This window comes from Phalangium opilio, unplaced genomic scaffold (genome assembly GCF_054372755.1).
Source record: "Phalangium opilio isolate 3A_F unplaced genomic scaffold, DU_Popi_V2 ptg000113l_1, whole genome shotgun sequence".
Classification (NCBI taxonomy): domain Eukaryota; kingdom Metazoa; phylum Arthropoda; class Arachnida; order Opiliones; family Phalangiidae; genus Phalangium; species Phalangium opilio.
Window position 1 is genome coordinate 5,500,199 of NW_028324209.1, and position 27,104 is coordinate 5,527,302.

A 27,104-nucleotide genomic window follows, 5' to 3' on the forward strand; every position below is an offset into this window, starting at 1 on the left:
AAAGTCAAAATGATGGCTTCAGTGCTAAGACTGAATATATCTTCGGATCTACTGGTCCAAATGTCCGGAAATTTTAATGAGAGGTGTGTTACAATCTATTATATTATACTAAAAAGGATTCAAACTTTTAGAATGAAAAATAAAAATCAATTTCTAATGTCAAAATTGTAAATTCAGTATAGAGTAATTTCGGTTGAGAGGGGGAGTGAACTGTGTATCCCCTATGTTAGGGGCAACTTTGTACTAGAGAATACTATAGGGTTGTAAGTCGGAAAATTTTCCGCGGAAAATTTTCCGCTCGGAAAATTTTCCGGAAAATGACCGAGCTATATTTTTCCGGAAAATTTTCCGTATTTTTCCGCTACCGGTTTTTCAATTAAAAGGTTAAAACTTTGAAATTTTTCAATTGCCTTTCTTTTCAAAACACTCATTATTTTGTTTTAGGTGAATTCGGAGAGGTAAAAAATTGTCCAAGGGCACAGAGTCTAGTGACCCCTATTCTCTATAGGAAAAGGTCACTCATTTGCTATCGCTTGCATGCATAGGGTTACTGTTTGCTCTTATGACGGTATAAGGCGTTAGAGAGTCGAGACCTAACCGTTAAGAGACCCAAGTGAAACTAAAATTATCAGGCATAAAGGATAGTGATCGTCTGCGTCATTGTAAGGGAAACGAGGTGTTATGTTGTTAATGTTATTAAGTTTGTTAACCCTGTTTAAAGTCACAAATTATGGGAAAATCAACCACTAATATTTGGTGGTACTTTAATAAATCTACTAAAGATGGCAAAATAACTGGAGAATGTTTTAAATCTTTAAAAGTTAGATAAATTGACTCAAAGCTCACATAATTGCTAGTTTTATATTTTTCCGATTAGCGGAAAATTTTCCGCGAAGAGGAAAATTTTCCGGAAACGTTTCCGGAAAATTTTCCGCGTTTTATTTTAACGGAAAATTTACAACCCTAATTTTTTATCAGTATCCAAGAGAGAGAGAGAGGGATAGGATATAAAAGCGGTACGAGCATAATAGTAGTAGTAGTATTAGCAAGAAGCGATATCTAGTTTACTAAGGATAAACTATATTACATGCTTAAGTATTCGCACACCATAGTCCCAGTCCCCCTTTCAAAATAAAAGGGGGGACGTAAAAGGAGGCTATTTCGCCCCTCCTCAATCGGAAAATACGTAGTTTTCGTCATTCGCGTCGCACTAACGTGAGTTTTCAAGAACCAATGAGATGCTGGTTGTAATTTAGAGGCGGGGATTAACTCAGGACCTACGTTTGGACTGGACATAAAGCTAGAAATGTATACCTTCTCCCTAGTAAACTAGATATCGCTTTTTGGTATTAGTAATTAAATTAGTAACTTGAAAAATATGCTAAATACAAAGGAAAATATTACATTCACAATAGAGAATTACTAGATTTTAAAGTTGTATTCCCGCCTAATCTAGGTCTAGATTATAAATATCTGTGTATTGAGGAAGGTAAGCTCTTTCAGTTCGTAATGGAATCCCAAAAATTAATTTAAAAAATGTATTTCTTTATTTAGTTTGCGAAAAGACTGGCGTAAGTGGTTAATTTTGATCCCTTACATGTTCTTTCAGTAAGCATCTATAGATGGGGACCGCGGTTTGGACGTTACTCTTCATCCCCCCATCCTCCTTGCATCATGAATGGTAAGACCATGGACTCGATTTACATATTCTCAACTTTGCATAAGCTTTCAGTAGTAATACTTCTCAAGTAAGAACAAGACGACCCAAGGGCTCGTAATAGTAGCCACATCGTACCGTAACTTATGTTTATAAAATTTATGTGAATAGCCCCTCGATGCGCTACTTTTAACTGTGCTAAAATGATTACCCGTAATCCTTACTTCAATAAATTTATTTATAATATAATTGTAATAATGCGACGCAAAGAGAAACTTTGAGTGAGTAGCCCCTCGATGCGCTACCCTTAACATTGCCAAAATGATTACTTGTAAGACCATTCTAAAAACAACAATGCTAAAATTATTACACACAAGTAACCCTTAATAGAAGAACAGAAAGTTTTAGTGATTACCCCCTCGATTATTGAGCTACCTTTAACAGTGCTAAAATGATTACGAACTTAAAGCTCGATTAATACACGTACAGAAAGTTTTAGTTTACAACATAGACTTATGCCGACTCATAATTTTCGCATCTTATAAATTTCAAATTATCCTTAAGATCTGAACCTAATTATAATTTTAAAATCATTCGGAGGTATTTCCGTAATGTTTTTCCGTGCAGACTGGTCCTATAATTAGAAGAAGAATCGATAAAAAATCACTTGATTTTCCAATTCACCCTCCCTTTAAGGGATAATTCACTAGAAGTATATTTATTGTAGTAGGGATAGCGAGAGTACGTAATGGATGTGGCTTAATTATGGCCTAGACAATCTGGTACAATCTTGTATAATCTAATACTTTCTAAAAGGCATGTTTTGGACAAGGAGGATGGGGTTGGGTTTTTTATCTTGGAAAATAGTTACAAGTACTGAATTTACAATTTTGACATTGGAAATAAATTTTTATTAAAAAACTCTATCGACTCTAAAAGCTTGAATAATCTAATACTTTCTAAAAGGCATGTTTTGGACAAGGAGGATGGGGTTGGGTTTTTTATCTTGGAAAATAGTTACAAGTACTGAATTTACAATTTTGACATTGGAAATTAATTTTTATTAAAAAACTCTATCGACTCTAAAAGCTTGAATCCTTTTTGAATAACACACGTCTCATTAAAATTTCAGGTCATTTGGATGAATAGGACAATGGATGTGGGCAAAAAACCTACCTCCTCCCATAGAACTTAATGTTAATTTTGGGTTCCTTCGAACTCTCCGCCGATAGTTCAAAAGTCCCACTTTTTGGCCGATTGAATGGGCTTCTATAGCGCGAGGCGAGCAGTTTGCGTTGTCGAGTGCGTGATCGAGTGGGCTATGTCTAAGGATAAAATAGTGGGACAAGTTGCCAGTTGGTCTCAAAGAAGAATAGAAATAAGTAAACAAAAAAGTGGACAATATCATAATCTTATATAATAATATTCAGTGAAATATTTAAAAGGTTTTTCAGCTCTAATTTATCAAATCAGTATACTTAATTTATCAAGGTTTTTACTTTTTTTGGAAATAGAGAAATGCTGTCCAAAAACGTTCTTGCTTATTTCCGCCCCTGACCTTCCTTTAACGCGACAGTTTTCATCGCCGATTCGTTCATTTCTGGAGTAAGCGATCATTCGTGGTTATCTGTTTTAATCTACCTTAAAGTGTTAAAATACGTAAGTTTAATGAAAATTAGAGCTATTATGGATAATTAATAACTACTTTAAATTAATATTTCTGGTCAAACAACGTTATTTATACGTTTTCTTTGAATATACATACCTTGTCGTATGATGTAAGCCTTGGTTCGTATTTTTCAGCATGGCACCACGCAAAGGAAAGCAGAAGGAAGAAGCTCCCGTTGTCGCTTTGGGACCCCAAGGTTTGGAAGGAGAAAATGTTTTTGGTGTAGCTCACATTTACGCCAGTTTCAACGACACCTTCGTTCACGTAACGGATCTGTCTGGAAGGTAAAACCGCTAACACACTTCTCTATAAATCATGCCCATATACACGTATTGCGTATGGTATATAGGGAAACGATAGCCAGAGTAACTGGTGGAATGAAAGTGAAAGCTGACAGAGATGAAGCATCTCCATACGCCGCTATGTGCGCTGCCCAAGACGTTGCTGAAAAATGCAAATTAGTAGGAATTACTTCCCTTCACATTAAGCTTAGAGCCACTGGTGGTACCAGAACTAAAACTCCAGGACCCGGTGCTCAGTCTGCTTTGAGAGCTTTAGCTCGTTCTGGAATGAAAATTGGCAGAATTGGTGAGTTCAATCTCTTAACTTCTAGTTTTAAGTATTATTTGGTATTATAATGTTTAATTGCGTTTGCAGAGGATGTAACACCAATTCCATCAGACAGTACTCGTAGGAAGGGAGGTCGTCGTGGTAGGAGATTGTAAACAAATAAAAACTATATGTTTTTGTGGATTCCATTAATAAAAAAAATCTATGAAAACAACTAGTTTATTGGTGTATGTACATAAACTTAAGCAAAAGCGCTGCTTAACTGTGAAGGCTTAAATACTCCTTTCTCCGTAATAATTCCACCCGTGATTAAACTAGCGGGGGTAATATCAAATGCTGGGTTCCAACATTTAACACCTTCAGGTGTAATTCTAATATCTTTGATATGGGTCATTTCCCTCTCTGACCTTTCCTCTATGGGAATGTCTTTCCCGGACTTAGTTTCTAAATCAATTGTACTTAAAGGAGATGCTATGTAGAATGGCACATTGTGATATTTTGCAACAACGGCAATTTGATAAGTTCCAATCTTATTGGCTGTATCCCCATTAGCAGCTACTCTATCAGCTCCAACCACAACAGCGGTAACTTTCTTTGTTTGCATCAGAGCAGCCACCATGTCATCGCAAATTAAGTGGAATGGTAACTCATCATGTAGTAATTCAAAAGCGGTTAAACGGGAACCTTGATTATAGGGTCTGGTTTCGGTGCAATAAACGTGATTTAGTTTCCCTTTCTTCCGTAAACTTCTTATAACACCTGTGGGATACTTTCAATTAATTTTACATTTTTCAATTATGATATAAAGACATCTTCGTAATTTGTACCCAATGCCGTTCCATATCCAGCTGTAGCTAAACTCCCAGTATTACAATGAGTTAGTACCACATGAGGTCCTTCATTATCTTGGTTCTTGATGATATGACTAGCACCGTAATCTCCAATAGCTTCATTGGTTTTAACATCCTCCTTCATGATAGCTACAGCTTCCTCTATGATTCTAAAATACAATTAATTAGCAGGAAATGAAATAAAATTTAAAAGGGCGGGTAACGTAACATTATGCCTGAAAAACATGACCTTTTTTCTAAATATAAAAGGAAAAATAATAAAAATAAAATAAATGATCTCTTATTACAAAATAATTAGCATTTAATTAGTCCTAAAACCGAGGACTACCGCGCCGCCATTGCTTTAGTGACGTCTGCTAAATCAAACCACTTAGCCCAAAGGTGATTGGTTGAATTCTCACAGACAGAGGTGAGGGCGGTTCGATTTAACAGACCCCACTAAACCAAGTGCGGCGCAGTAGTCCTCGTCGTTTTCAATACAAGTTAAATGCAAATTACTTTGTAATAAGAGATAATTTATATTTTTTTAAAGAATTTTCCTTTAATGTTTAGAAAAAGGCCATTGTTTTAAGATATAACGTAATGTTACCTCAAATTTTCCTTTAAAAAGGTAAACTCACTTTATTTTCAATTCACCAACACTTACGGTTTCCCCAGTAAGAATTTTTACCAAAGACTTAATTCTGTCAGCGGACTGCTTCATGTTGACGGCCGTTGGTCTGGCAGATATTAAATAGTCTAATTTTTCATTTATAAAATTGGTCAATTCCGACAAAGTTTTAAAGTTAGTTTTTATAAGTTCCACAGCAAGGCTAAGTGATCCAACAATGGCTATTGCCGGAGCTCCTCTCACCTTAAAGGTTAATTAACTGCCATCAATTATAATTACTAAAAAAATAATTTAATTACCGGAGCATTTGTAATAGGGACTTGGCAGTACTACGTCATGCAACGTCAGGCTACCTTCCATTAGTGCTAAAAAACATACCAGGAGGAGGGGCTTATGTAGCTTTCATTCTGTTAAAAAAAACATACCATAATGGCGCCGGGGGCGGAGTTAAGCCTGAATTGCCAAGTCCCTATTCAATTATGATGCCTAATACAGTTACCTTCATTTGCCTTATGGCATTCCAACCATCTTCTACTGACAATACATCTTCAAATTGACTTTTCTCTGGCAATAGTAATTGGTTTAGTATTGTTAATCGCCCATTTTCGTATTTAATCGCTTCCAACATGATTTTAAATCTAATTAATTAACTACTAAGTGGTAATCCAAAGGGAAGAAATAAAACCACCAAGTGAGAGAGAGATAACAGCTTATCATATCATAGTAGGATAGTAGTAAAGTATTAGGATATTCTACTATTGGCGGGAAGTTTAAAAAAGAGCGTCACCCATAAAGATGACACACTAGTTGGCATTTGACACGCGCCAAGGCGTGTCGGATAACCAAACCATAAGGAAACGTCTTCTTCTATAGAGTGCTGTCAGAAGCGCCGGTGTGACGTCACCCATGCTGTTTTCCCATAAAGAAAAAACGGTAACTGTCATAGCCGCCCATTGCTAAAGGCAGACTCGTGACGTTTAACCTTGGATCTGACGTCACAACTGACAGCACTCTATAGGCGGGAAACGTGGCTGTTGACGCGCATGTCAGAAAAAAATGTGAAGTCCCCAATGCCACGTGGCTTATGACATGGAAAAAAAAAACAAATTTAAACCTTGTACTTTTTTAAAAACCAGAGGTTTTCGAGCATTTATTCTCAAAGAATTCTAGACCCTTCCTAACAGTTTTTCGCTGAAAATGTTAAATTTATACAAAATTAAAAATAAAAATGTTACTTCATATATATATATACACATGGAAAATTTTTCAAAAACTTAATTTTAACTACATTTTTATAAACAAATTTTCTTTGGCGATAAATGAGTGGCTAAACAGAGCTACAATTGTTCTAAAACGCGGAGATAATTTGGTTAGACTTTCTTTAATAATTTGGTTTACTAGAGACACATTGATTAACTACGTAGCGGAATATCTTTGTAGAAGTAGCGTGTGACATCCATCGCACACTCTAACGGGTCTAGCGGATGAGGGAAGAGGCATTGTGTTATCTGAACAAGCTGAGCAATAAATTTCACCACAATAACGACAGTGGTGCTGTTAAATAAAAATTACAATCATTTCTATCCCGCCGAAGTTGGTAGTAAAAAACCTAGTTGTACCTTTCTTTGAGTAATAGAGAACGGTTTTTCACATTGATTACAATTTTTCACCTCTTTGTCATCTGTCCATACGGCTTCTTTGAGGTTCCGATGACTTTCTCGTAAATCTTCAACCATCAACTGAGATCTTTAATTAATAAATAGAACTAGAAACACTATAAAACCGTTACTTTCATATTGGAAAAAATTATATTTACTCTTTAAGCTGCGAGCCAACTTCCTCCAAAGTCATTTCATGATCGTCACACTTTTTTTGTAAACCCCTATAATCATTCTGTAGCTTCTCATATTTCTCCGTCATGGATTTCATTTCTTCAATTTGAGCCCGAAGATTCGCTAACTTATCTTTTTGATCATCTACGACGGCTTGCAACGAACTCCTCCATTCCTTTTCAATTTTTAAATCAGATTCTAACGCCGCCCTTTTAAAATAAATACGTTAAAACTTAAATGAAGTTGAAAACCACGCGTAAGTACAACACCGAAAAATACCTTCGTCTATCGCGTTCGGCTAACTGAACACTTAACGTCAATGTTTGATCTTCCGCTTGTAATCTTTCATCATCTGAGATTTTTAACCTAAAAGTTAGATAAATAAAATCAGTAAATCCATAAAATAATTAAACTTTGTGGCAAATACTACGCAAAAAATACAACGATAAGCTTTCAATTTTTTTTTGAGCATTTATTCAGCTTTTACAGTGATATAACTTTTTTTTTTTTTTTAATCTTTGGTTAGCTTTTGAATAAATAAATAAATAAATTACATTAATTTACATATTAAAATTAGTGTTTGTTAATTAAAAATCAAATGAAATTCCACAGTATTAATTTCGCTTCGCCTTTTGTAAAAAAAGGAATGTAAAAAATAAATTTCAAAGCTTAGTATATAGTATTACATTCACCACTGACTAGCGTCGAGATTCATTCAATGTTGGTTGTTTAGTTTAGTTTTGTTTGTTTCATTTTGCTATATGTACGATTTTAGATATCACAATAGCCCCACTACTTTTAAATATAATGATATGATCTTAAATGACGACGTGATTTGCGTGATATTTTTTTTTTAACTTAAAAGTAGTACTTGCCACAAAATTATTATTATTATTTTTTTTTAATATATATAGTTCCGATTCTAAAACTATGCCTATTTCGACAGTTTAAAGCCCAAAACCTAGGTTTAATCAATCACAAGTACATGACTTTTTAGGCCAGCTAATTCCCTAAGACAAATCTCACGCTTGCTTAAGAACACAACACCGATGGGGGAAAGGGGGGGAAGGGGGCTTTAGAAGTATTATCGTAAAAGCGTAAGCTCACATCTTGAGCTCATTCAAAATCATAGCTAGGTTTATTTAATCCTACATCTACAAGAGTAGAAGCTCAAAAAGGCAGATTGTATGTAGTAACGAACGATGGAAAAAACGAGCGAGTGTTTACTTCTCGCTAGCTTTTCATTGTAAATGTTAGTTCCGTTATTTTTTTTCGCGTTCCTGCTGTATAAAAGAATTAATTTCCAGAAGAAAACTTTTTCGTTTTAGAAAAATACTGTTTCATTTCTAATACCAGGTATTAATACTTCTCATTGTTGTTTTAGATGGGGTGGTTTCATCAAATTATTAGTAATGAACTTATTTTGATTTCCCAATCGCGATAATTATTTTTGATTTTAGTAAATTATTCTGAGGAATCCAAAAATGTTTTAAGAACACCAGAACACCAGTTTAGGTGATAATCTTAAATGTGCCTGTTTGGATTTATGAAGGGAGTTGGTGAAATGTTGCCCTTTCCTGTTTGTAACCTGCAATCCCTCTTCAAAATCAAGTTTGCGTTTTCATGATTTTAGCCAAACAAGCTAGAGTACTAATTTGATTAGGCCTAGTGAAACCATATCAGTACACCGCTTTGTAAAAGAGCAAAATAATTTGGGCCAATATATTTCTACCAAAAATGTAGGAAGTGTAAATAGAATATATTATTTTAGTATAAGCCACTCTGTAATTAATTAATTAAGGGTTAGAATCCAGTTCGGTATCATCCATAGGAATATCTCGCCCCTCTAATTCGTGTTCCACGTACTTAGCCTCCAGCTGTCGAATTGAATCGGCCATTTGCACAGTTTTCTGATCCAAGCTGCCTAGATGGTCAGTTTTGTGTTTCAAATTTCCCTCGCACTCCTGAAGCTTGTTGTAAAGCTGGAGGTTGATGGCTTTAATGTCCTCCATCTGCCTTCGAAGTGAAATAATCGTATCTTGTTTCTCGTGTATATCTTTTTCCAACAGCTTAAGCGCCATTTCCGCTTCAGCACGAGCATTGACTTGCGCCTGTAATTCGCGTTCTAGTTCCTGAAAGAATGAAAACTTTGTAATTGTAAAGCTTTGTTTGTTAACGAGTTCCGCAAGGTGTTCGCGCGCGCACCTTTCGTTTCTGCAACTCCTCTTGAAATAGCTTTTTGGAATCAGTTGGCAATGAGTCATTTACAACTGGATTGTTTTGGAATGATTCTTTTTCGAGAGATTTATCGCTCTTTGTTGACTATGACAAAATTATTCCAAAATAAGCTTGGAAATATTAAAGGAAATAACATTTTCAAGCAGCGTACTCTGGTATCTTCGTGAGCGTAGTGCGCTTCCGAATGGACTAGTCTCAGCCTCTCGTTTTCTTCCTGTAAAGCTAAGATGGTGTTTTTGGCGATAGCAAGGTCTTCTTTCATCAAGGCATTGTTAGTTTGAAATTGTTCCACTTTTTGTTGAAGATTAGTGACTGTGGCACTGTGCAGAGTACAATTTTATTTTCCAGCCAACGAAAATTAAAATCTTTCTTTGTAAAATAATTAATTACTTCAGATGCCTATTCAGCTCCTCAATATAATTTTTTTGATCTAAAACCGCGGTCATGCTGGCTGATTCAACACTAAAGTAACTTCGGGTTAGTAAATATTTTCTATAAAGTTTGTCCGCAATTTACCCAGGCGCGGGTTCAGTGTGGCTATTATCTCGTAGATATAAACTAAAATCTATGACTCCTTGCTAAATAAGAAAGAAGATATCAAATTTCACGAAGAAAACAACGCGGACGAACAGCGTCTAACCTGGCAGTCTAAATCTTCTCCTTTAACACACAAATTGCAATCAATTACATTCAGTCCCACAAGAAGTCCGCCAACTACAACGGCTTCCTCCGATAGCATTAACGAATCTCTCTCGTAATATTCTCTAAAAAAGTACAACATTTCAGATCCAGCGCAACGCGTTGTATCAGAAATTTATTACCCTAAAATATCTTTTCTTTCAACAAAAAGGCGAAAATAATCCGCTAATCTCTTTTGCATTAACGCGAGTCGAAGCCAAGCTCTAGCTCGACCAAGATGTGTTCTGAAACGATGAATTTAACGTAAGTTTCAGGACTTTGATCCTTTGCTATTTTACGATGACTAACTTGACAGGTAGATCTCTAACGCTCGCGGTAATATCTGCCGCTTCGGGTAAAAATCTTTCAACAATCTCCAGTACATTCCATAACTCTTTTTTTGGTCCCAATAAACCTTTTTTCGCTGTTTATAATTTTTACACAAACATTCCTCGTAAATTGTACAGTACTAATTAAGAGGGCATTGATTTTTATCAAATCCTTACGTTTCAAACCATGTCTCATGACATGCTCGAGAAGTATGAAAAAATGCTGTAATGGTACGTGATCAGAATCCAACTGACGGCCGTATTTCAAAGAGGATTCGATCAGTTCCTTCACAACAAGTTTTGTTACATTAACTAAATTCGATCTTTCTATCGTTGCTGGATCACGCTCTACGAGAAAGTAACCGAGAAAAACTAGTGACAATATGCCCTACAACTTAATTGTTGAATATCATTGACCAAATTAGTCATCAGAGCTGTTTACCAATTTCGGGGGCGGGTGGAATTGGATTGGCTTGATTGGGTTCAAACTGAACATCGGCTAATTCTTTCAAGCACAACCATTCACCATCGACAGATACACGAAAGTTACATAAATAAATGGTATCTTTGGCCATACAGTCGTAGTATGGACTTATTTCTATCGCTTTGTTTCATCAAAAATTAAGGAAATACGCGCCGATAAAGCTAGAAAATACACCTGTCATTTTGAAATTGACACTAATATTGACTTAGCATAATCATAGTTGTGAAATTTTAAACCATATGTTTAACCATTAAATTATTCGGGACATAACTTAAAAACACGTTCATTAATGCAAAATTTTAATAAATTAATTAAAATTATTAAAACAAAGAATACGTTCCAATGTAATTACAACAGGTCAAATCAAACACTGTTAAAAGAAAACCACCGTTTTGAATTAGCCTTAGCCTTAGGGTAAGTGGGTAGGCCTCCGCCTAGAAACGTAAACGTAATTGCGGCAAAGACGCCTTTAAAGGATACGAGGCAACGGCGGTGGTTGATCGCCCGAAACTGATCGCCTTATTCCAAAAGGAACAGTCTGAAACCCAGCGCCTAATCCTCGTAGTCTCATATAAAAACGTTACTGTGGAACGTTTAAACTATTAAAATGTATTTTTCCTAAACTCTTAATCCGTTAAAACTAAAATCTACGATATTTTACTTCCTTCGTGGTCTATCCTAATCCTAAAAGGAAAACAGTCTTCGAGAACGGGCGCGGTGCAGTGAAAACAACACAAAGGGGTCGATTTTTCCTCTCTATCCGAGTTTCTCTCTCCTCAAGGCCGATCAATATCTTGTACTAACCACTCCCCCACTCCTTACGCGCACAAACCCGGTAAGGACTCGGAGGAGTCATATACCACTTAATGATTCTCGGTTTTTCCAAAAGTGCATTAATGGGATTTAAAACGGGAAAGTCAGACTTTCAGGGGTTAAAAAAATACAGTGACATGTTTGGTGCTCTTCTAGAGGAAATTTCAAACCCTTCGCGCGAAATTTTACTTTAAAAGTCATATTTTTATGAACATTTAAAGTTTTGATACGTCATATACCCAGCATGAGTATAGGGTTTTGAATCCTTTAAAAGTGAGTATAAGGTTTTGAATCCTTTAAAAGTGAGTATAAGGTTTTGAATCCTTTAAAAGTGAGTATAAGGTTTTGAATCCTTTAAAAGTGACTATAAGGTTTTGAATCCTTTAAAGTGAGTATAAGGTTTTGAATCCTTTAAAAGTGACTATAAGGTTTTGAATAATTTAAAAGTGACTATAAGATTTGAATCCTTTAAAAGTGAGTATAAGGTTTTGAATCCTTTAAAAGTGAGTATAAGGTTTTGAATCCTTTAAAAGTGAGTATAAGGTTTTGAATCCTTTAAAAGTGAGTATAAGGTTTTGAATCCTTTAAAAGTGAGTATAAGGTTTTGAATCCTTTAAAAGTGAGTATAGGGTTTTGAATCCTTTAAAAGTGAGTATAGGGTTTTGAATCCTTTAAAAGTGAGTATAAGCTTTTGAATCCTTTAAAAGTGAGTATAAGGTTTTGAATCCTTTAAAAGGGAAGTCTGAAAAACAGTAATGCTTTCGTCTCTTGTCAGCACGCACAAAGCAACATTACAAATAGACCTAGCTTTGCCTGTGCTGACAAACGAAGCTGGTATAGAGTATATATCAAATAATAAGAATAAGCTACCGTCGGAGATAGGGAGTTGCCTATCCTATAGCGTAAAATACATTTCCTCACGCGCATCCGTTACCTCTCTCAGCCTGTGAAAATTCAACCAATCCCGTTGGAGTAAGAGGTTCGGTTTAGCAGACGTCACTAAACCAATGGCGGCGCAGTAACCCTCGTTTTTAAGACAAATTAAATGCTAATCATTTTGTAATAAGAGATAATTCATTTTTATTGTAGTTGGCTTTTGGCAATTTCACACGTATTTGAAACTAAGGCCTAGAGGTTCGTGCACTTGAGCTAAAATACTCGCGGATATTTTAAATACTGAAAATCCTCAAGTTTTTTGTCTCTTGTCAGCACGCACAAAGCTTGGTTACATAGAGACGTAGCTTTGCGCGTGCTGACAACCGATGCTGTAACAGCGTATATACAGAATAAGCTGTCGACCGAGATAGGGAGTTGCCTATCCTGTAGAGTGATAACAAATTCCCTCACGCGCATTCTTTATCCATGCTATCACCATCAGGTTGGGTCAAAAACACGTCTAATATTGCTGGGCCAAGAGCATAGGGCACACAAATGAAAATAGTAACAAACACACACTAGGTTAACTAGCCGTTGAATCATATGTATTAGTTTTAGCTGATTTTGAATCCAAATATTGATAGACCAACACCTTACACCCCCCCCCCCCGAACCAATTTTTGCTCAGAATCAGAATCAGATGCACAAGCAAAATCAAAATTAAGCCTTGGTTTCTTACTTGGAATCCGATTTGGTGGTTTCAATTGTCGGTCATGAGATAAAAGCAGTTCCGTTTTTAAATGAATTGCAATTGGCTTATCTACCATTTTGCTACCTTCTCCGTGGTTCCTTTCCACCGATTCCGACATATTAAACACTTTAAAAACTAAAATAAAATACACCAAATTAAAACTCTGGCACCGTTACTCTCTTCAGCCCATCTCTAAAACAGGAGTACACCAAGAGATGGCGCTAAATACGTAAATAATTTTGACCATTTGGCGGAAAATTTGAATTTTAGATGTTCGTGTTACTTTTTTTTTTTATAAATAAAAAACGTAGTTTTTGAAATTAAAATTATTATCATATTTAATCAATGTAAACTATAAATGGCTAAGACATTAGGGTAAATTAAAAGAACATCAATATATAAACTGTAAAATTTAAAAATCTTGTCATAACAGATTGAATTAAATTCTAACAATTTCAGCACTAATATTGTCAATTAATAATGATGAATTATCCTTTTTTGGCTGATTAACTCTTAATTTAGCATATGTACCACCCACCATTCCTTTAGCTAGCCTTTCTGGATTAATGCAACAACAGTTTTCAATGTTTTTAACAAAACAGCGCAAATCAGAGGGGGTGATTAAAATGTGAGGAGTGATTGGGAGTTTTCCATACTTCTCGAACTGTTCCAAATCCAAGCACAAATCAACGTTTGGGGGGTATAAAGGGTAGAAACTTTGTTGACTTAGCAATATGCTTAGTAGGCGATTCAGTTTATTTTGCTGAGAAGCTTGTGACAGTTCTTCTTTTGCTAAGTGAAACAAGACATCCACACCAGTGATTCCCACGATGACACCATTGATATTCAAAATACAAGGATCAGAATGAAACGAAAAACGATCTTTATGTTCCGTCTTCAACCGAGGGTTGTAAGGAGGAGTAGGATAAATGCAATCATGATGAAGGTCTCGATGTGATGATATAATGACAAACTTGGTGTTATTTCCATCTTTTGACAAGAAATCGCCAATAACATTTAGCTGTTTCTCAAACAATTCATCCGCAGTTTCTTCACTAAATGACTTCAGAATGTTTTCAGGTTTTACATCAACAAATGGGCCAATAAGAACGCAAATATGAGGATTATTGGCTTGTATATAAGATATAAGATCAGTTAAAGGTTCATAAGCTGTTGAATCTGAAGTTGTAAAGGGTCCACACGCTACAACTATGTCCAAATGTGGTTCAATTTGTAGAGTAGTTTCTGGCATTGGTGGATATAAGTTAGGGTAGACTTTCTTCAAGAATAACTGTGATCCATTTGTGTTCAATCCAGTTGCGGCTATAATTTGACCAGGGAAGAAGTCATAGGACTGCAGGGAATCAATATTGAGTGGTATAATTTGACCAGATGATGTCCTATAAGATCCTTCCAGAAAAATAGCGGCTGAATTGATTTTGCTTTCTCCATCAGTGAAAACTCTACCAACTACGTGTTTTTCATTGGGATTTGGTAATCGGACATGGTCAAACTCTTCCAGTTCAACCCCTAGAGAACCTTTGGCATCCAAAATCTTATCCTCAAACTCTTCAATGAAGTCATTCAGTATGAAATAACGATCACGTTGCTTTGAGTACATGAAACCAAATGTGTCTTTCAGATTAATTTCTTCGCTGTATGGTGTTACTTTGATGTTCATGGTCTGGTTATTGTTGTTTTTCCACGCATCCCTCTCTATAGCAACTCCCAAATTACACAAAACATCTCCTTTCGAAGTGCGTTGGGTGTATCTTGAGGAAAAACTACAATTTGCAATACCCAAAGGTGACTGTGATCCTGATAATGGCGAAAAGGGGCTTCTATTTAAAGTCAATTTATTTGGTTTCTGGTTCTCTGGCGTTGCTGGAGTAGAACCCACAGACTGAATTCTTTTTGGAGTGCTACCCAAGTATGCATCAAGAAGGTTGGAGGTATCTAATGTATTTGTATTGTAGATTTGCGGAACCATTTTATTCTGCTTGGGCGTTTTCATAAGTGACCGTACGTTAACTTTCTTGTTGTTAAGTTCCTTTTCCAATTCTTCCAGTCCGGCCACAGTAGGAGCCAAGTCATAACCTTTAGTGTGCGCGAAGGCGCACCATTCATTGGCAATGGCTTCAGCATCCTTACTCAAAAACATGCACAAATCCAGAATTTTCACGATTATATCATCTTTAAGGTTATAGCAACCAATCTGCTCCATTTCAGCAACTATTTGCTCATTTTTAACACTCATTTTAATTATTTATTCAAAAACCCTTTATAAAGTACCAACAAATCAGACTTCTCGATCAGTGAAACTTCACACAAAAAATACGGGCCGGCGACTAATTTCCCATTTTCCCGCCAAAATGTACGCGACTAGTGTGACGGTGTCCAAACGTGGCCTACGTTAAATCGTTGCCTATGTTAATCAAGGCCTGTGCGCGGTAGTTTGATTTCGAATGGGGCGACCAATGAGATAGATAGAGTTCCAATTCAAATCGGCTTACCGCGATACACATTTTTTTTATCAAGCAAGTTTATCAAAACATGACAGCGCCACCTGTGAGCCTCTAGCGGAACTAATTACAACTTTTACTCGCTTATTTTCAATCAGAAACATCGTTATGATTTTTATTTCATCTATTTATTAGATTAAAAAGGACTAGAGTTTTTATTATTTAACTTGCTTATTTTATTTAACACGTTTAAAAAACTATTTTGACAGCAGACGGTAACAAATAAGTTCTTCAAGTGATCAATAGGTGGCGCCACCCGTATTTGATAAAGATTCATGCTCGAAAAAAAGTGTATCGCGAATCGTCAATCTCGAGATCCCACGTTGTGACTCTAGGTTTATATATATATTTTATCTCATTGGGGGCGACTTTTAAGAAACACTTCTTATTTTCTCCCTATTTTACCGCGAGATGGCATTCATAGCTGGACCGAAACGCGCGCGAAAATGAAAATTTCTTATCAAGGCAAAGCCAGCTAATAGCGCCTCAGGTGAGAGAATTTGGCAACTTAAATTGTTGACTTTGTGAACAACACACATTCAATAAATAAATAAATCAAAATACCTTTTTTTCAGTCCTTAAATAAAATAAAAATCAGCGCCGCGCACAGGCCTTGATTAACGTAGGCAACGGTTAAATAATTAATGTAGGCAACGGTCCAAACATAGCCCACTTGATCACGCACGCTGGCTGCACGCGCTTTAGAAGCCCGTCCAAACGATTTTTTTACATGTTAGCTCGCGAATACGGCGCGTCACATAGGTTCGGTCTAAACTTTCAAACCCGTCTGGTTTTAACATGGGCGTCTATGGGAGGCGACCAGTTTTTTCAACGTTTTTGACAATATTAGTGCATCTACTGGTTCAAATCTCTTGAATTTTTAATGAGACGTGTATTGAAAGGTTTGATATTATCTTGTAAAATTTAAAGCCTTCAGCTTTAATAGTTTTTTTTTATAAAAAATAAAAACCATCACATAGTAGAGAATTTTGCCCCTTCAATTTCTCTGCTATGTGATGATTTTTATTTTTTATAGAAAAAAACTATTATAGCTGAAGACTTTAAATTTTACAAGATAATATCAAACCTTTCAATACACGTCTCATTAAAAATTCAAGAGATTTGAACCAGTAGATGCACTAATATTGTCAAAAACGTTGAAAAAACTGGTCCCCTCCCATAGACGCCCATGTTAAAACCAGACGGGTTTGAATTTTAGACCGAACCTATGTTATTCTCATTTTTAGGGTCGATTGAGCGGGCTTCTATAGCGCGTGCAGCCAGCGTGATCAAGTGGGCTATGGTCCAAACATCACTCCTCGGCTTATTTCTGTTTCTAGGCTAAGGCTAGGTTTTGTGAAGTGGCGCTCACGTCACTCAACGCCGGCATATAGGCTGCGGCAACGCAAAGTTGTGAATGATGGAAGCCATAAATTTTCAACTTTGGATTTGAATGTTCTGACTTCTCGTTGTATCAATAATATATTTTTATCCACATACGCCAATTAATAAACAAAATGGGTGCAGGTCATAGTCACGATGAGCATTTTGCTCATTTAAATAAGGTAATTTTAATAAATAAATTTATTTGTTAAGCCTTGGTCATTAAGATAACGTGTTACAATTACAATACTGCTGTCGTTTTCCAGACCATTGACATGAGCAAGCTTTCAGAAGATGAAAAATTGAGGTTAATACCCTCAAATACACATTTTACAAATTGCTAGTTATATCTAACAATTAATAACGTTTAACAGATTGGCTCATATGCAGATGCACGCTAAACATAGAGGACATGAATCCATGCATGCATGGATGATATTGATTTTAGTCACTGCTGTTATAGTCGCTCAGGTTATTTTAGTTGAATGGAAGAAAAGGAGGCCCCGGTCCTACCAACGATTCTCGTTGCTTGGAATGTGGTTAATTCCAGTCTGTGTTTGCTTTAAACACGAATGGTATCGGTTCATCATCATTTGGGTTGTGTTTACAGCCCTTACTTCGTTAGTAATGAGCAAAGCTATGAGAAAACCTATCGCTGGTACTACACCTAGGTATAATTGTTCCTTACAGCCAAACTAAACTTTAATTGACAATGTTTTTTCTTAACAGATTGGTGTATAAATGGTTTTATCTCATATACATGATCAGCTATGGCTTAGGAGTTATAGGTTACATAGCTGTAATGTTGACCCTGTTCGGTTTCAACTTAATGTTTAGAGCTAAACCTCAAACGTGGCTTGATTTTGGAATAGTCTGCCTTTTCTATGGCCTATACTACGGTGTATTAGGGAGGGATGTAGCTGAAATTGCTACTGATAGAATGGCTGCGACTATCGGGGTAATGAGACATCCATCTTACGTCTTTAATAACGAGTATTAAGTATGTATATTTTAGTACTATACAACAACGGGAGTGCCAGTACGACAATTGGAGGAAGGTGTATGCGCAGTTTGTGGCAACAGAATTTTAGTCCAAGACAATTCAGAAGCGATTGTTGAAAAAACTTACAAGCTAACCTGTGATCACGTGTAAGGGAGTTTAAAATTGGCTAAAAACATGAGCTTATCACGAATAATTACGTTTATGTCTTCAGCTTCCATGAGTTTTGCATAAGAGGATGGTGCATTGTTGGTAAAAAGCAAACGTGTCCTTATTGTAAAGAAAAAGTTGATCTCAAAAGGATGCTCTGCAATCCGTATCCTTTCATATGTAAATTTCACTGGGGTGCTACTCGCTACAACACCCTGAGCTCTGTTTTACAATTCACGAGTTATTCCTCTTAACACTAAATATAACAGATGGGAAAAACCTCACGTATTCTACGGAAACTTCTTAGACTTTGTCCGTTACTTGGTTGCCTGGCAACCTCTTATATTAACAGCGGTGCAATTTATAAATTATATATTAGGATTGGAATGAAAGAGCCGTAAATAGCTCATGATTTTGTTTGTCATTGTCGAGTTCAGTTATTTTAAAGCCAAGAATTCCAAACTTGTCATTTAGCTCAAAACTATGATCTTCCCTTTGAAAATTCTCATAGCTTTTTTTTATAATCAGATTAATCACGAAATTAGGAATATTAGTAAAAATTACATTAAAAAAATCCAAGCTTTAAAATAATAAAAATTAATGATTTGTATATTTATGTTGTGTATTAAAAAAACTGTTTTTAAATTTAATTTTGTCATTTCTTAACAATTACCAGGAGTTCGGGGGGTTATTAAGAACTCCCGCAATTACATATCATTACGACCTTGAAAATACAAAGTGATTTTTTTTTTACCTCAAAAATATTAGTATGGACATTAATTACATTGTATTGAATTAGTGTTTGGTTTTACTAACAAGAGAGGGGGGGGTGGGGTTTAAACAAAAGACAATGAAAAATGAAGTAGAATTCAACTATCAAAATATTCTAATAGTTTTGAGAGCTATTACCTAGCACTGGCCGCCGCCTCACTGGTTATCAGCCTTGCTTCTAGGAACTTTGAACTTTTTGCTCTTGTTAGGGGTGACAGGCGAGAAAAACTCTTTCAATGGAACCTTCCAGGAGCGCTTTTTACTGGAAGGACTAGCTGTGTATTTCAGTTGAGAGTTATTCGACATATTCCTAGGCCATTGATTAGCTCGAGTTCTTTTATCCGGACTTTCCGCAACTTCAATATCTGTGTTGATTTGCTGGAAAGTATCGAGTTTTAGCAGTTGGAATAAAACCATGAGATATCCACCGTGAAAATACTAAGGGTTTGCGGGTACCCGCCCTGATGCCTATAAAAATACTCCCCCCCCCCCACTCCAATTACCCGTGTCAAGCTGAAACAGGTACAGGTTGTCTGGTTATTAGCGGGTTGAAAAATAATAATTAGAGGTGAAAGGGGGTCCACCCACTTTCCAGGAATTTTTAAGAATGAAGTATTACATTGAAATTTAGTTCCCATAAAGTACGCGTTCTGTTGTAGTTTGTTTCTAAGACAGACTAGAATTACCACCACGCAGCGCGACGCACCTATGTCATCCCATTGCCAGTATTACGTGTTGAAATAAGGCTAAGGGTTAAGAAGTAAACGGAACCAAAAGTTAGAGAAAGCGTCAAAGCGAAAGAAATTGAGAAAGACAGTACATTCAAGGACCTAGCTAGCGCTTGAGGATTGAGATATAACAGTAAAAATAGTGAACTAAATTAAGCGTGAAAAGGAGAACATACATAATGAGTAGAACGTAGAAGAAAAGTAGTTTACTGTTAAGATATGTCATACCATTTTTCGGCTAAGCCTAAACAACCGGCGACAATACAATTTGCATTTAGGTAGCCATCCCGATACCCAAAACCATATTTTAGATTACCCAAACCCCATTCGAAATTGAAAAATCACTATTAGCACACCCCCAGAAAATACCTTTCGTTTTTGCTTAGGCGCAACATCATTCTTGATTTCAAATGCAACACTGGAGAATCTTGGCGATCGTCGTTTGAGTGTTTGTGGACTGTTTGACGCGACTGACGTCTCAGTCTGACTATTTTTAGCAAGGTCAAAGTTTTTACTATTAACAGCTTTTGTCGGATCTTTACGAGAAGACCAAGCTTGAGTCTCAACCGGATAGGCGGTGCGTTGGTGAGGAGCGCAAAGTGTATTACGACGTTGTAGTTCCAATAAACGACTGCTATCCGAATCAGTTTCGCATATACCAGCTTTCAAATTGGATAAATTCTTGCTATGATCATTGAAGTGACCTTCCTCTTCTTCGCATTGAAATCGAATTACTTAATTGGTTAGAAATTGAAATATTTTAAAGACGCAATCGACTACATGCTGTTTAAAATGCTAACTGTTACCGGAAGAGTTGTTTCCAGGGGATAACATGGAAGCGTCCAATTGTTTTCGAGATCTTGTTGATAAGGAAGGGTAATCTGGAAGTTCACTTTTCACATCCACATTAGGAAGGCAGGAAAACCGTCTACGATACTCTTCAACTGAAATAAAAATTCACATTTAAAACAAGATTGTTCATTTTAGCTGAAAAAAAAAAGCTCGCAATACCTTGAGTTGATAAAACCCTGTTGGATTGCTTCACTTCTAGGTCAGACATTTGATTCTTTAGTTTGACAATTTCAAGCTTGAGATGGTTAATCTATAGCAAAGCGTGAAATAATGAAATCTTTTTTTCATAATAGAACACCAATAAAACAACTCACCTCTTCTCCTTGCTTGTCACAAAGCTCTGATTTTTCTTCCAATAATTTTTTACATTTCGCCAAACGTCTTGAGGCTTCATCAAAACTATCTTCGGCAATTTGACATTTTTGCTTTAGTTTGGTAATTTCGGCTGCTGTTTCTCTATCACGTTTATCAAGTTTTTCGTAGGTTAGGTTCATTTCCTCCAAACGTTTCTTCTGGCTATCATCGAGTAGCTTTCCTAACTGCAATATACGTTCCTTGTGGGTTTGGCATTCTTTCTTGATGTTAACGACGCGTTGCGCGAGCTTCCTGTTATCTTCAACAACTTCTTCATTTTTGCTAGAAAGCTTATGAAATCGTTGACTCCATTCCTTGTGTAAACCATCTTTTTCTTCCGCTAGTTTAATCTTCTCTTTGGTTAGGTTATCCACTTCTTCAGTCAGTTTATTTTTCTGCAGTATTAAATTGTTTTGCGTTGACTTCAGACTGTGTATTTTATTTTGTGACGCTTCGTAGCTACGTTGTAGGGCAGAAACTCTTTCTTCTAAATGTTTCATCTTCAAAGCGTGGGCTTCTTTAGTTTCAGGTTGGCGAATTTCTTTTAGTTCAGTTTGCTTTTGTTCACAAGCGAGGTCTTTTAGAAGTTTTTCACATTCCTTTCGACTTTCTTGTAATTGTTTTAAGAGAGAGTCTTTTTCTTTCATAAAGCTTTCAACATGCTCTTCGAGCTGAGCCTCTTTCTTATTTAAACTTTGTTCCCGGGAAAACAATTTTTCTTCTAAAAGAGTAACTTCTAAAGAATGCGTTTCATTGAGCTTCTCTTGAATCTGGCGACTTTCTATTAAATCCTTTACGATATTGTTTTTCGCTTCAGTCACTAAGTTGCATTTTTCAGTCAGTTCCGATATCCTTTGATCCCTATCAGCTTTCAATTCCTCCAAGTTTTTAATTTCACTATCATATTGTTCTTGAAGTTTCGCATACTCCCGGTGACTTTCTTCCAACTTTTTTGCGAGAACCTGTTTTTCCTTAAGTTCCGATTCAATTTTCTCATTTCGAGCTTTAACATCATTTAAACTCTTATTCAAGAAGCTGTTAGTTTCCCGAAGGTTGAAGTTCTCGATGGAAAGTTGATTTTTATCTTTTTCTAGATCATCATAAGCGAGTTTTTGAGACGCATTTTCATCCTGGAGATTGAAAACTTGAACTTTAAGAGCCTCAAAGCTGGACATTTTATCCTTCAGTTCTGTCAATTCACTTTGAGTGGCCAACAGCTGCTCCCTAAATATCTTTTTTTCCGTTTCTATTTCCTTACGTTCTTTGTTTAGAAAATCGATTTTTGTATATAGTTCCTTTTGTTTTTCAACCATATTTTCTTGAAATTCATTCGAAAGGGATTGATACTTTTCTCGTTCTTCTTCCAACTGAGCCATGGTTGAATTGAGCTGTTGAACAACAACATCATTGTCCATTTGACTCTGCTGAAGTCTGAGAGACAGGGAATTAAGCTCCAACTGCTTAGCATCTAGTTTCGCAGTCAATGCCTCAATTCTGTCTTTCAGTTTGGATGTCTCACCTTCATCATTCATGAGAGACTGGTATTTGGTCACCAACTTTTGGTAATCCTTATTAAGCACCTGGTGAATGTATTCTAATGAAGAACAACTGTGACTCGCATTTTCCAACTTAGTTTTCAAGTACACATTCACTTGCTGCAAGTTCTTTTTTTCTTCTTCAAACTTTTCTTTCGAAACTTGAAGTTCTTTGTCAAGAGCCAATATTTCTTCATCTTTTTTGTTCACCAGCAAATGTAGTTCTTCCTTTTCACGATTTTGCTGTTGAATTTCGCCTTCAAGTTTATTCTTTTCCGCTTGCAGCTCATCTTTCATGTTTAATAACGCTGAATAGTTAAGTTTCTCACTGTGAATTAAATGAGTTTTCCTTTCATTTTCTAATCTTAGAACGTCAAGTAAAATTTCTAGTTCTGATCTTTCGCACTTCAAACTCTGAATTTCGGCTGTTAAGTCAGTCTCGCGATTTTTTTCAATATTCGATTCCGAAATCAATGTTGATAACTCTTCATCCTTATTTTTAAGCTCTAGTTCGTACTTGTCGATTTTTTTCTTGTCTTCACTGATCTCCTGTTCAAGCAATCGTACCTTCTCAATATAATCATCTATATCTTTCAAAGATTTACTGAGTTTATCAGACAATGCTTGTTCTTCGCTTTTCAAAATTCGAAGCCTTTCCAGCAATTGTTCTTCAATTTCGTTACTGACTTGTAAATCTTTAGTGAGTTCTGCCATTCGCAACTGTGACGACTCAAGTTCTCTTCCTTTCAGCGATGCTTCAATATCCTTATCCTCGAAGGATTCTTTTGTAACCTCCAACTCCTTTACTAAATATTCATTTTCGTCTTTTAAGGTATTCTTTTCTATGATTAACGAATCCCTTTCTTCCTTCAGTAATTTCAACTTCTTCAAAAGTTCATTCACGCTGTCTTTCTCTTCAGCTTCTTTAATGAAAACCATGTCTTCCTTGTCAAACAACTCGTTCACCAATCTCATGACCCCATTGCGATAGAACTCAATTTCGCTCTGCATCAAGCAAATCTTGGTCTGATCTTCAGCGGATTCCTTGCGCAACTCTTCATTGTTTCTTTCGAGTTGCATATTGCCTTCCTTCAAATCCCCGATTGAACTGGTTAAGAAAACATTCTCGGCCTGAAGAATTGTATTTTTTTCTGTTAAGGAAACAATGTTTTCCACGCAATCATCTAAATTGGCTCTCACTTTGGCAATTTCATTTTCAGATAAAGTTAAGTTGCGGATTTCAATAAGCAACCCACCTCTTTCTTCTACTAGAGACGCAACAGCCTTTTCTTTCTCTCGAAGATCATCTTCCAAGCTTTTAATTAGCTGATTTAAATATTCGACCTCTGTGTTGTACGTGTTCTTGTTAGCTGTTGCTTCATTTTCCAATTGTTTGCTCTTGGTTTCTAACCCGAGAAAATTTGTTTTTAAAGAGTCGTAGCAAGATTGCAATTCACTAAATGCTTGATGATGTTGAACGTCCCTCTTTTCACTTTCATTCAAAGCATTCGCGGTTACTTCCAGATCAGCTTTAGTTTTGGACAGAAGTTCCTCTAAAAAAGTTTTCGTTTTCTTCAGTTCTTCAATATTTATCAGATGAGTATTATTTGTAGACTTCTCCAAATTCAACTGGTTTTTCAGTTCGCACATTTCATCATTCGTGATCTTAATTTGAGACTGCAGAGAATCAATTTCCACGTGGTTTTGCGAAATTGCCGATTCTTTTATCATAAGCGCCAAGTTTGCTACATCAATTTTCGATTTCATCTCTTCCCTTTCACTATTAACTTTCCCAAATTCCTCCTTCAATGAAACAAAGTCCATATGATAAGTCTCAAGCTGGTTTTTTATAACATTCAACTCGGATTCCAACTCTAATTTCTTGGACACCAACTCGTCACATTCAAGAACTAATTGGTTGGCTTTCTCCTCAACATTAACGAATTTGGAAGACAACGTTGATATTTCACAATCTAGAAGTTGCTTGTCTTTCTTCAGAGCGTCATTCTGGCTAATACTCTCTTCTAAGGCACTTTGCACACGCTTCAACTCAGAAACGAGTTGCTCCTTCTGACTTTCAAAATCCATTTTTTCCGTTTCCCTTAAAGTTTTTTGATCTGAGAGTTCGGAACTGAGTTGATTTATTTGCTCTTCCAAATTCTGCATATCACTAGCGGTTGGACCCTTAAATGGAGAGCAAACCATGGAAACAAGTTCGCCGCTTGAATCTAAAATACCACAGTTAGTTCACCAGGATAATTATCTACAACAACAACAATAACCAAGTTACCCATGTTTGAAACAGTCGTATCAGCAAGTTGTTCTTTATAACTCTCGACTGCGTTCCTCAATTCATCAGCTTGTTCTCTCTCGTAAGTTACTTGCAGTTGACTTTGTCGAAGTTCAGACTCCAAAGTTTCTGTTTTTTCTTGTAAATGCTGGATGACTTTATTTAACTCCTCTTGATTTTTAACTTTGCTTTCCACTTTGTCATATTTTTCTTCTAAAATTTTCATTGTATCACGAAGAGATTGATTTTCAGCCACCAAAATTGGGTTATCTTGTTTGAATCTCTCCAACTCCGTGATCTTTTTTTGATTGCTATCAATAAAACTTCTGTTTAAGCAATATTCTAAGTTACAGGTACCTTATCTTACATTTCATTTTCTTTTGAAAGCGCTTCTAGTCTAGTTCTAAGGTCTTCAAGTTCGTTAAAATTACTAGATTGCAGTCGAAACTGTTTTATAATCACTTCATTATCCTGAGCTTTTTTTTCTGAATAGAAAAATTTAATAATGACGCAAACAATTCAAAATTTAAAACTCATTTGTGTTTTAAAGCACAAACATACTAAGAGTTTTAATTTCCTTATGAGCCTCTTCTTTCTCTTTAAGAAGGGAAGAAATTCTTTCCTCATCTTCCGCTCGTTCCTTGCGCAATGCCTTAATAACTTGTTCCTTCTTACGTAAATTCTAAGAGAATTGTTGTCCAAAAACATATTAATCTTAATTGAGTTACACGATTACATCACACTAAAAGTAGCCTACCATAATCAAAGATGATGGTGATTTTGCATTGGTTTTTCTTGGACTTTTAACATTTTGATTTGGAGAAGACAAATATTCAATGGTTCCTTTGGAAGATCCTGAACATGAAATAAATAGTTCAAGAATGAAAATAATTATACAAAAGTTTAAAAAAAAAAAAAAAAAACCGTCAAAAATTACCAGGATTTGTTTCTTTTAAAATATCAACCAACTCTTGAAGCTTTCCTTCTTTTGCCATTTCAAAAGCATCCCTAATTACAGCTTGATCACTGCTGCTTAAACTTCGTACAATTCGACTTATAGAAATAGTGCTTTTTCTAGGACTTTTATTGCCAGTCTCGGATGAAGGAGGGTTGATAAGAGCCTCTCTTTCGTTTAAAGCTTGACGGGGTTTCTGACTTTGCGATTCATTTTGGTAAAAGGCAAAGAGTAAACAAATGAGAAGCTTCAATAATTCTTCTATTTCACCATCTTCGCAACTCGCTAAATTGATGGTTTTAGTTAAATCTTGTAGACTTAAACCTGTAAATTTTTCATTTGTTACATTCAAACTCTGAAATGGTCCGCTTTATCACGTATGATAAAACACACCATTTAAATAATCACAGACACTTTTAAAGTCGGATTGATCTTTCTTTTCTTCAATCGGTGCCTTTGAGCTTAAAATTTTTAATCAAAAGCTAAGTTACGATTGCTTAATCCTCGAGTAACATATTTCTTACAAAGTATTGACAAGTTGAAGGAAAATAGCACCTTCTTTGATATCATTTATATCACTGATACTGAGGTTGGAATTAGAGGCCAGTGACTGTTTTACCTATTCATTAAATCAACAGACATAATCATGACGATTTCAATAGCTACTGTGGTCTCCAAAGTGGAGTCCATAGACTCCAAACACTGTGATCATACTCACAATCTGCAATACAACTCTACGCAAATCATCACTGCAAGCATAGTTGTGCAAAAATCTAGTATGTTCTAGTTTAGTTTTCTTGGAAGGTATTAAGGAATTCATATTATTTTGCTAATTATATCTTCCTAAACACATTTCCCGACCCAGATGGATAATGTAATTTTCAATTTCAAATTTGAAACTTCTTATGATGACCAAGTCTTATGAAGAAAAATAGCGAAACAATCCACATTGTCATGTCATGATATAAAATTGTTATCCCCAATATAATTAAACAAGTTATTTTATATAAATATGAAATTTTACTCACAAAAGAACGGATTATTAAGGCACTAAATTACGTTAAAAATCCACTTCCCATCCTAACGACTATTCAGAATGACACAAAATAACCGCTGCTTTGTTCAAAAATTCAACATACTAAAAATTCATTGGATAAACCCCGTAAACAACAGGTTGCTAGCACTTGGTTGGTCGCTATAAATATA

The 27,104-nt window shown here is 35.9% G+C and overlaps 6 protein-coding genes across 9 annotated transcripts; 2 read left to right on the top strand and 4 right to left on the bottom strand.

Moving 5' to 3' along the window:
- The first annotated feature begins 3,153 nt into the window (after positions 1 to 3,153).
- Positions 3,154 to 4,110, top strand: LOC149623522 (small ribosomal subunit protein uS11). The gene is made up of 4 exons (XM_089852538.1): positions 3,154 to 3,316; positions 3,461 to 3,610; positions 3,676 to 3,914; positions 3,984 to 4,110. Exons 2-4 carry the CDS (start codon positions 3,462 to 3,464, stop codon positions 4,049 to 4,051), a joined length of 456 nt encoding a protein of 151 aa, XP_089708664.1. The 5' UTR covers positions 3,154 to 3,316; position 3,461; the 3' UTR covers positions 4,052 to 4,110.
- On the bottom strand, positions 4,098 to 6,157 carry LOC149623523 (methylthioribose-1-phosphate isomerase). Of its 2 annotated transcripts, none has more exons than XM_089852534.1 (4): positions 5,857 to 6,157; positions 5,368 to 5,600; positions 4,724 to 4,896; positions 4,098 to 4,655 (listed from the first exon to the last, which is right to left on the bottom strand). In XM_089852534.1, the coding sequence occupies exons 1-4, from the start codon at positions 5,983 to 5,985 to the stop codon at positions 4,138 to 4,140; spliced, it is 1,053 nt and encodes a 350-aa protein (XP_089708660.1). In that variant the 5' UTR covers positions 5,986 to 6,157; the 3' UTR covers positions 4,098 to 4,137. The 2 variants fall into 2 exon arrangements, with proteins under 2 accessions (XP_089708660.1, XP_089708661.1); XM_089852535.1 differs by lacking the exon at positions 5,857 to 6,157 and adding an exon at positions 5,657 to 5,760.
- A 315-nt stretch (positions 6,158 to 6,472) lies between these two features.
- LOC149623524 (RUN and FYVE domain-containing protein 2-like) lies at positions 6,473 to 12,252 on the bottom strand. The gene is given in 14 exon segments (XM_089852521.1): positions 6,473 to 6,911; positions 6,977 to 7,103; positions 7,174 to 7,398; positions 7,469 to 7,555; positions 9,056 to 9,321; positions 9,395 to 9,511; positions 9,579 to 9,747; positions 9,818 to 10,005; positions 10,068 to 10,191; positions 10,249 to 10,350; positions 10,415 to 10,529; positions 10,612 to 10,782; positions 10,877 to 11,038; positions 11,399 to 12,252. Coding segments are annotated over 14 exon segments (2,082 nt in total). The 5' UTR covers positions 11,490 to 12,252; the 3' UTR covers positions 6,473 to 6,773.
- A 1,417-nt stretch (positions 12,253 to 13,669) lies between these two features.
- PolA2 (DNA polymerase alpha subunit B) lies at positions 13,670 to 16,476 on the bottom strand. The gene has a single exon (XM_089852528.1). It carries the CDS (start codon positions 15,613 to 15,615, stop codon positions 13,798 to 13,800), a length of 1,818 nt encoding a protein of 605 aa, XP_089708654.1. The 5' UTR covers positions 15,616 to 16,476; the 3' UTR covers positions 13,670 to 13,797.
- An 826-nt stretch (positions 16,477 to 17,302) lies between these two features.
- LOC149623526 (E3 ubiquitin ligase RNF121) lies at positions 17,303 to 19,063 on the top strand. Its single transcript, XM_089852536.1, has 7 exons — positions 17,303 to 17,445; positions 17,530 to 17,570; positions 17,638 to 17,934; positions 17,993 to 18,221; positions 18,279 to 18,412; positions 18,478 to 18,579; positions 18,683 to 19,063. The coding sequence occupies exons 1-7, from the start codon at positions 17,398 to 17,400 to the stop codon at positions 18,801 to 18,803; spliced, it is 972 nt and encodes a 323-aa protein (XP_089708662.1). The 5' UTR covers positions 17,303 to 17,397; the 3' UTR covers positions 18,804 to 19,063.
- Positions 17,442 to 27,079, bottom strand: LOC149623527 (uncharacterized). 3 transcript variants are annotated; one of them, XM_089852502.1, is made up of 15 exons: positions 26,927 to 27,078; positions 26,617 to 26,816; positions 26,423 to 26,517; positions 26,292 to 26,359; positions 25,881 to 26,222; positions 25,701 to 25,798; positions 25,505 to 25,625; positions 25,311 to 25,428; positions 24,944 to 25,254; positions 23,910 to 24,881; positions 21,079 to 23,804; positions 20,924 to 21,014; positions 20,719 to 20,856; positions 20,282 to 20,646; positions 17,442 to 19,562 (listed from the first exon to the last, which is right to left on the bottom strand). In XM_089852502.1, exons 2-15 carry the CDS (start codon positions 26,716 to 26,718, stop codon positions 19,341 to 19,343), a joined length of 5,769 nt encoding a protein of 1,922 aa, XP_089708628.1. In that variant the 5' UTR covers positions 26,719 to 26,816; positions 26,927 to 27,078; the 3' UTR covers positions 17,442 to 19,340. The 3 variants fall into 3 exon arrangements, with proteins under 3 accessions (XP_089708628.1, XP_089708627.1, XP_089708626.1); XM_089852501.1 differs by having other exon boundaries at positions 20,282 to 20,625; positions 21,079 to 24,881; positions 26,927 to 27,079; XM_089852500.1 differs by having other exon boundaries at positions 21,079 to 24,881.
- Positions 27,080 to 27,104: the final 25 nt, after the last annotated feature.